The sequence below is a fragment of the Coregonus lavaretus genome (genome assembly GCF_964263955.1).
Source record: "Coregonus lavaretus genome assembly, contig: HAP1_SCAFFOLD_4852, whole genome shotgun sequence".
Classification (NCBI taxonomy): Eukaryota; Metazoa; Chordata; class Actinopteri; order Salmoniformes; family Salmonidae; genus Coregonus; species Coregonus lavaretus.
The window spans coordinates 35,779-45,902 of NW_028163344.1; the positions used below are offsets into that span (position 1 = coordinate 35,779).

At 42.3% G+C, this 10,124-nt stretch overlaps 1 protein-coding gene across 1 annotated transcript; it reads left to right on the forward strand.

Moving 5' to 3' along the window:
- The first annotated feature begins 454 nt into the window (after positions 1-454).
- Positions 455-10,097, forward strand: LOC311118217 (NLR family CARD domain-containing protein 3-like). The gene is made up of 7 exons (XM_084193061.1): positions 455-653; positions 1,320-1,483; positions 2,015-3,773; positions 4,067-4,240; positions 5,680-5,853; positions 6,830-6,876; positions 7,447-10,097. The coding sequence occupies exons 1-7, from the start codon at positions 586-588 to the stop codon at positions 7,977-7,979; spliced, it is 2,919 nt and encodes a 972-aa protein (XP_084049187.1). The 5' UTR covers positions 455-585; the 3' UTR covers positions 7,980-10,097.
- The last annotated feature ends 27 nt before the right edge of the window (positions 10,098-10,124 follow it).

Below are 10,124 nucleotides of genomic sequence, written 5' to 3' on the forward strand. Positions count from 1 at the left end.
CTCAGAGATTTAACAATGCTCCTACGAAGATTCTAATGATGAACTTGGCCTTAAAATGCTTTTGGGAAACCGGACCCTAGATAAAAACATCTGCTAAATGACTAAAATGTAAAATGTAAATGTTTTACATACAGATATCATATTACTGTGTTGAATTATTATTTTTAAATATGTAAATATTGATGTCACAAGTGTATCATTTGTACAGTTCTTTATTAAAAATGTAGTTATTTGTTACATTTGACTGTGTAAAATCTAGCAGTACTACTTATCTATCTGAGAGTGAGGCAGATATATAGCATTTTGCAAAAAAAAAACATTTGTCTCTCTGAAATGAAGCCATTCAGTGATTGATCATGATTAGATAGTGAAAAATCACACCAATCTCTTTAATAATTTCTTTAAACAATAAAAGCTAATTTACGAACATTTCTGAAAATGGATATATAGCGTTTTGGAATGAAACTCTTGTTATGTTTCCATATCTGAGCTCAGAGTAGATGAGAGATGTAATGTTTGTCTCTGTTGTGTTGAAGCCCAATCAAGCAGGAGAGACCAGCCTCCCCTGTACCCAGCTGTGTGTCCATGAAGAGTGACCGGTCTATGGAACTTCCTACAGTGTTTAGAGAGGGAGACTTTTCTACTGAACAAAGGTAAGAAGAACTCATGGGTCATGAGTTAAACAATACTGTTCAGTTGGTAGAGCATGGCGTTTGCAACGCCAGGGTTGTGGGTTCGATTCCCACGGGGGGCCAGTATGAAAAAAAATATAGAAAAATTTAATCACTAACTGTAAGTTGCTAAATGACTAAAAATGTTTTAAGAAATGTAAATGTCTCTAGTCATTTCTCCTCTCCCATTTATTTTTGTTGTTTTCATAATCCATAGGCTAAACCTTTTTTCCATTTTCATAGTCCTGAAACAATATTAAACAAACACAACATTCCCTCCCTGTGTGTGTGTGTGTGTGTGTGTGTGTGTGTGTGTGTGTATGTGTGTGTCCCTGAAAGAGGAAATGTAATCTCATGTTTTGTCCACAGAAACCAACAGGAGAGATCAGAGTCAGAGATTCTCAGTGGTCAGTCTACCCAGAGTCATCAAACAGACCTGGCCTCCATATTCAGTGTATGTGGTCCTGTTATGTACATTTGTTTTTGTTTACCTTAAGTAAAATTGATCTGTCAATCATTCATTCATGTGTTAATGAGAAAGCATTTAGTCTCTTGCTTAACTGATTTACTTGATTTATTTCAGTTGCTTGAAGAGAATATTATGACATTTGTGAAGAACGAGCTGAAGATGTTCAAGAGGATTCTTAGTCCAGAACTCCCAGAAGGCTTTGAGAGTCAGAAGCAGGATAAGGAAGTGGTGGATGCTGAAGATGAGAAGCAGGAGAGCAGTGCCAGAGAGGGGGCTCTGAAGATCACATTGCACGTCCTGAGGAAAATGAACCAGAAGGAGCTTGCTGACACACTGGAGAAAAGTAAGAGCTGTCTGCCTCATGTTGAATGCTGTTTTATAACAAACATTTAAAAGCTGTAGCTAAAGTACAGCTAAAGTAGCTGTGTAACTAAATGATATTGTAGAAGCCTTAACACAACACCTAGTGACCTCATCAAGTAGCAGCAGGGATGTGTTGTGGTGATTAATTTAGACAGAGAAGAGGAGAGACAGAGAGAGACAGAAAGAGAGAGAGAGAGAGAGAGAGAGAGAGAGAGAGAGAGAGAGAGAGAGAGAGAGAGAGAGAGAGAGAGAGACAACATTAATAATACTTATATTAATAATAAGTATAATAAACAATATAATACTTTTATTTAAAATGTTATAACAGTCCTAGAATAATAATACCAATAATAATATAATCAGTCACTCCAGTCTGTAATGCATTATGACAACATTTATACAGTCAGTTAAGCGAAGAAATGATTATAATTTAAAATTTAACAGTCCTAGAATACTGTAGGCATTAAAACAGACATAATATTAATATCCTCTGTGTTAGTTCTTCATTCAGATGAGCTTGCTGTGATTTGCCAACGTGAACTCAAATCTAATCTAAAGAAGAAGTTTCAATGTGTATTTGAGGGGATCGCTAAACAAGGAAACCCAACACTTCTCAATAAGATCTACACAGAGCTCTACATCACAGAGGGTGGAACAGGAGAGGTCAATAATGAACATGAGCTGAGACAGATTGAGACAACAACCAGGAAACAAGCAAGACCAGAGACTGCAATCAAATGTAACGACATCTTCAAACCCTTAACTGGACAAGACAAACTTATCAGAACTGTGCTGACAAAGGGAGTCGCTGGCATTGGAAAAACAGTCTCTGTGCAGAAGTTCATTCTGGACTGGGCTGAAGGAAAAGCAAATCAGGATGTCCAATTTGTATTTTCCTTCCCTTTTCGGGAGCTGAATTTGATGAAAATGGAAAAATACACTTTCATTGAACTTCTCAATCACTTCTCAATCGAAACCAAAGAATCAAGAATATCCAACTACGACAAGTACAAAGTTCTGTTCATCTTTGATGGTCTGGATGAGTGCCGACTGCCCCTAGACTTCCAGAAGAACAAGATCTGTTGTGACATCACAGAGTCAACCTCAGTGGATGCTCTGCTGACAAATCTCATCAAGGGAAATCTGCTTCCCTCTGCTCTCCTCTGGATAACTACCCGACCTGCAGCAGCCAATCAGATCCCTTCAGGGTGTGTTGACCAGGTGACAGAGGTACGAGGGTTCAATGATCCACAGAAGGAGGAGTACTTCAGGAAGAGATTCAGTGATGAGGACCTGGCCAGCAGAATCATCTCACACATAAAGACATCAAGGAGCCTCCACATCATGTGCCACATTCCAGTCTTCTGTTGGATTTCTGCAACAGTCCTTGAACACATGTTGAGTACAGACAAGACAGAAGAGATGCCCAAGACTCTGACTGAGATGTACTCACACCTTGTGGAGTTTCATACCAAACAGAAGAATGAAAAGTATCTTGGGAAAGAAGAGACAGGTCCACACTGGAATAAAGAGAGCATTCTGTCACTGGGAAAACTGGCTTTTCAACAGCTTGTGAATGGCAATCTGATTTTCTATGAAGAAGACCTGAAAGAGGCTGGCATTGATGTCAATGAAGCCTCAGTGTACTCAGGATTGTGCACACAGCTCTTTAAAGAGGAATGTGGGCTGTACCAGGACAAGGTGTACTGCTTCGTGCATCTGAGCATTCAGGAGTTTCTGGCTGCTGTATATGTGTTCCTCTCATTCATCAACAACAATGAGAATCTAATGGCCGATCCGCAAGTTACTGAAGTTACTGTCTACAAGAGTGCTGTGGATAAAGCCTTACAAAGTGAGACAGGAAACCTGGACCTGTTCCTCCGCTTCCTTCTGGGCCTCTCACTGGAGTCCAATCAGAAGCACTTACGAGGTCTACTGACAAAGACAAGAAGCAGCTCACAGAGCCATGAAGAAACAGTCAACTACATCAAGGAGAAGATCAGGGAGAATCCCTCTCCAGAGAGGTGCATCAATCTGTTCCACTGTCTGAATGAACTGAATGACCATTCTCTAGTGAAGGAGATCCAATGGTACCTGAGATCAGGAAGTCTCTCAGAAGCCAAACTGTCACCTGCACAGTGGTCAGCTCTGGTCTTTGTGTTGCTGACTTCAGAAAAGGAGCTGGATGTGTTTGACCTGAAGAAATACTCTGGATCAGAGGAAGGTCTTCTGAGGCTGCTGCCAGTGGTCAAAGCCTCCAGAGCTGCTCTGTGAGTACATACAATGACATTTAAGTACTAATCATCAGGAAGAATTATTCAGTTTAGAGAAATATATGTATTATAATATGTATATAATATATAGTATTACATTGAAAAAGTTACTGAATCAATGCATTGATGTTCACATTAGTATAACAATATGACCATACAATTCTAGGAGACGGAAGATGAATCTATATGTTGTTTGAGAGAATAAACCAAATGCATCTGCCATTGTCCTTCTACACTACTGGTGTTAAATTAACAGTGTGTTTGTGAAATCATGATGATCTCTCTGTCAGGCTGTCAGGCTGTGGAGTCACAGAGAAAGGCTGTGCTTCTCTGGTCTCAGCTCTGAAGTCAAACCCCTCACACCTGAGAGAGCTGGATCTGAGTAACAATGACCTGAAGGATTCAGGAGTGAAGCTGCTCTCTGCTGGACTGGGGAATCCCCACTGTAAACTGGAGACTCTGAGGTCAGTATTCCTGTAGTTGGTCAACAAGTGATAACTGTTCACCAGATCCACATGTGTTTACCAGGCACACATAGTCCACACCATATGTGTTTGGACAGTGAAGTTTACAGTTTTAAATTTGGTGCTATGCTCCAGCATTTTGGATTTGAGATCAAATGTTTCATATTAGGCGACAGTACAGAATGTCACCTTTTATTTGAGAGTATTTGCATACATATCTTTGTTACTGTTTAGAAATGAAATCACTTTATGTATCTATTTCTCCCATTTGAAAAAGTCTTAATAATTTGGACATATTCACTTATATTGTATTAAAGTAGTCAAAAGTTTAGTATTTGGTCCCATATTCCTTACCTGCAGTGATTACATCAAGCTTGTGATTCTACAAACTTGTTGAATGCATTTGCAGTTTTTTTAGTTGTGTTTTAGATTATGTTTTCCCAATAGAAACTGAATGGTGAAAAATGTCCTGTCATTTTGGAGTCACTTCACTTGTATTGTCAGTAAGAATAGAAGATGTTTCTGAACACTTCTACATTCATGTGGATGCTACCATGATTATGAATAATCATGAATGAATCGTGAATAATGATGAATGAGAAAGTTACAGAGGAACAAGGATCATACCCCCTCTGTTATTCGTAATGGTGAGAGGTTAGCATGTTTTGTTGTAGCCTCTGTAACTTTCTCACTCATTATTATTCATGATTCATTCATGATTTTTCTTAATCAAGGCATCATCAGGATTACTTTAGTAGTGTTTAGAAACATGTTATCTACTCACTTAGACAGAAAATTACTCCAGTCATCATCCACCATTCAGTTACTATTGGGCAAAACATAACCCAAAACACAACCAAAACAAACTGCAAATGCAACCAACGAGTTTGGGACCAAATACTCAACTTTTGACTACTTTAATACACTATAAGTGAATTGGTCAGTATACTTATGACTTCTTCAAATAGGGGGACTAGATACATAAAGTGCTTTCATTTCTAAATGGTGAAAAATATATGTATTAAAATACCCTCAAATAAAAGGTGACATTATATACTGTCACATCATATGAAACATTTGATCTCAAATCCAAAATGCTGGAGTATAGAGCCACATTTAAAATGTTATCTTCACTGTCAAACTAGATATGGTGTGGACTGTCCACTCAATACAATCTAAATCTGATACCTCACTGTCTGTCTTTCGACTGATACTGCTTTTTAAACTGCTCTGGTCAGTCTACTCAAATATTTGTACTATACATGTTTCTATCTACAAGCAATACTTTGATAATTTCTAATAATGATACATTAACTTATGAATAGATATGGCAGATTTCAGGACACTGGTGTATCTGAACATTTTGAAAAAATATACTGCCACTATTTTGACCACCAAAGAATTGCAGTGTGGTTTTAATATGATTTGACTCTTTGCAGGCTGTCAGGCTGTCTAGTCACAGAGGAAGGCTGTGCTTCTCTGGTCTCAGCTCTGAAGTCAAACCCCTCACACCTGAGAGAGCTGGACCTGAGCTACAATCACCCAGGAGACTCAGGAGTCAGACTGCTCTCTGCTGGACTGGAGGATCCACACTGCAGACTGGAGAAACTCAAGTATGTAGAGGGTTTATGTCAATGTTCATATCAGACATGTTGGAGTTATCAGGCTAGTTAAGACAAACATTCTGACCACCACTTGGACAAAGTTATATAAAGACTGTGTGTGTGTGTGTGTGTTCAGTGTGTGTGTGTGTGTGTGTCCAGTGTGTGTGTGTCCAGTGTGTGTCCAATGTGTGTGTGTGTGTCCAGTGTGTGTGTGTGTGTCCTGTGTGTGTGTGTCCAGTGTGTGTGTGTGTGGGTCCAGGTGTATCAGTACACTGGACACACACAAACACTGGACAAACACACACACTGGACACACACACAAACACACTGGACACACACACACACATTGGACACACACTGGACACACACACACTAGACACACACACACACTGGACACACACACACACACACACACACTGGACACACACACACAAACAGTGGACACACACATTCACTTGACAAACACACACAAACTGAACACACAAACACACACACACACACACACTGGACACACACTGGACACAAACTGGACACACACACAAACTGGACACACACACACACACTGGACACACACACACACACAGGACACACACACACACTGGACACACACACACACTGGACACACACACACACAGGACACACACACACTGTACACACACACACTGGACACACACACACTGGACACACACACACACACACACACTGGACACACACAAACTGGACACACACACACACAAACAGGACACACACACACAGACACACACACACACTGGACACACACACTGGACACATACATACACACACAGACAAACATTCTTACCACCGCTTATACAAAGTTATATGCTGAATGTGTGTGTGAGTGTCCAGTGTGTCGTGTGTGTGTGTGTGTGTGTGTGTGTGTGTGTGTGTGTGTGTGTGTGTGTGTGTGTGTGTGAGTTCAGGTGTATCCCTCAATGACTGTCTGTTCTTCTGCTTACCGCTACAGTGTGGAACATGGTGGAGAGAACACAATGAAACCTGGACTTAGAAAATGTGAGTGTTGACTGCTGTGAAGAATATGACTAAGAATAAGTCTTAATTCAAGTGAAGTCAAAGTCAAAGACCACCATCATTACTTACTTGGTCATATTAAATATCAGCTGTAGTTCTACAGAAGCACAAATCAGGGACACCAAAGTTTACAAAGAGTTGCTTTGACAATGTGTGTGTCTGTGTGTGTGTGTGGTGTGTTCGTGTTACTTTAGAAATGTGTGTGTGTGTTCATGCATGAAGATGTGTGTGTGTCCAGTGTGTGTTTAGGATGTGTTTCCAGTGTGTGTGTGTTCAGGATGTGTGTGTGTGTTCATGCATGCATACAGGTGTGAGTGTGTGTTCAATGTGTTTGTGTGTGTTCAGGATGTGTGTGTGTGTAATTAATGGGAATAAGTGTGTTTTATATTACCATACAGTATAACATATGATCATTGAACAAATCTCAAGTTACCTTAACTTCTCCTTTTGATACCTAGAAACATCTACATTAAATGAATTAGTGAAAAGTGAGTTAACATTCTAATGTGAATGATGATGATTTCTATTATTGTGTCTGGTTTCATCCATCAGATGTCTGTGATCTCACACTGGACCCAAACACAGTAAACAGATTCCTCTCTCTGTCTGAGGAGAACAGAAAGGTGACATGGAGGAGAGAGGAGCAGCCGTATCCTGATCACCCAGAGAGATTTGACTGGAAACAGGTGCTGTGTAGAGAGGGTCTGACTGGGCGCTGTTACTGGGAGGTAGAGTGGAGTGGGAGAGGGGCTTACATAGGAGTGACATATAAAGGAATCAGCAGGAGAGGAAGGGGTAATGACTGTGAGATTGGATGGAATGACAAGTCCTGGAGTCTGTTCTGCTCTGGCAACAGTTACTCTGCCTGGCACAATAATAAGTCCACTACCATAGACGTCCCCTCCTCCAGATCCCACAGAGTAGGAGTGTATCTGGACTGGCCAGCCGGCACTCTGTCCTTCTACAGAGTCTCCTCTGACACACTGATCCACCTGAACACATTCCACTCCACATTCACTGAGCCCCTCTATCCAGGGTTTAGGGTTCATGATGTTTGGGGTTCCTCAGTAACTTTAACACACTGAACACAAACACTGGAGACACACAAACACACACACACACACACACACACACACACACACACACACACTGGAAACACACAAATCCACACACAAACACACACACACACACTGGAAACACACACACACACACACACACACACACACACTGGACACACTCACACTGGACATACACACACACACACACTGGACACACACACACTGTACACACACATACACACACTGGACACACACACACACACTGGACACACACACACACACTGGACACACACACACACTGGACACACACACACACACACACACACTGGACACACAAACACACACACACACTGGACACACACACACTGGACACACTCACACAAATACACACACATACCAGACACACACACACACACATTCACTGGACACACACACACACACACACACATACACACACACACACACTGAACACACATACTGGACACACACACACACACTGGACACACACACATACACACACTGGACAAACACATACACTGGACACACTCACACTTGACATACACACACACGCTGTACATACACACACACACACACTGGACACACACACACTGTACACACACATACACACACTGAACACACACACTGGACACACACACACACACTGGACACACTCACACTGGACACACACACACTGGACACACACACACACACACACACACACACACACACACATACATACACTGGACACACACACACACACACACTAGACACACACACACACACACTGGACAAACACACACACTGGACACACACACACTGGACATACACACACACACACACACACACACTGGACACACTCACACTGTACACACACACACACACTGGACACAAACACATTGGACACACACACTCACACTGGACACACACACACTGGACACACACACACACACACACACACACACACACACACACACACACACACACACACACACACACATACATACACTGGACACACACACACACACAATAGACACACACACACACACTGGACATACACACACACACACACACACACACTGGACACACTCACACTGTACACACACACACACACTGGACACACACACATTGGACACACACACACACACTGGACACACACACACTGGACACACTCACACACTGGACACACTCACACACTGGACACACACATACCGGACACACACACACACACTGGACACACACACACACACACACACTGGACAAACACACACACACACACACACACACTGGACAAACACACACACTGGACACACACACACTGGACACACTCACACTGGACACACACACACACACACCGGACACATACACACACACACACACTGGACACACACAAACACACTGGACACACACACTGGACACACACTCACACTAGACACACACACACACTGGACACACACACCGGACACACACACACACACATATACACTGGACACACACACACATATGCACACACACACACACACACATACACTGAACACACACACTGGACACACACACCCACTGGACACACACAAACACACACACACACATGCACACACACACTGGACACACACAAACACACACACACACACACACACTGGACAAACACACACACTGGACACACACACACTGGACACACTCACACTGGACATACACACACACACACTGGACACACACACACACTAGACACACACACACACACAATGTACACACACACACACACACACACACACACACACACTGGACACAGACACACACTGGACACACACACACTGGACACACACACACACACTGGACACACACACACACACAGACTGGACACACACACACTGGACACACACACACACACACTGGACACACACACACACACACACTGGACACACACAAACACACACACACACACACACACTGGACAAACACACACACACTGGACACACTCACACTGGACACACACACACACACACACACTGGACACACACACGCAGGACAAACACACACACACACATACCCTGGACACACACACACACAAACACACTTGGGACATACATACACACACTAGACACACACACACACACACTGGACACACACACACACACTGGACACACACACACACACACTGGACACACACACTGAACA

Excerpts from the sequence above, each read along its gene's own strand:
- LOC311118217 (XM_084193061.1), top strand. The coding sequence starts at position 586 with ATGAAGAGTGACCGGTCTATGGAACTTCCTACAGTGTTTAGAGAGGGA. Across the intron at positions 654-1,319 it reads GACTTTTCTACTGAACAAAG|TCCAGAACTCCCAGAAGGCT; the intron begins GTAAGAAGAACT and ends GAGGATTCTTAG. Across the intron at positions 3,774-4,066 it reads AAAGCCTCCAGAGCTGCTCT|GCTGTCAGGCTGTGGAGTCA; the intron begins GTGAGTACATAC and ends TCTCTCTGTCAG.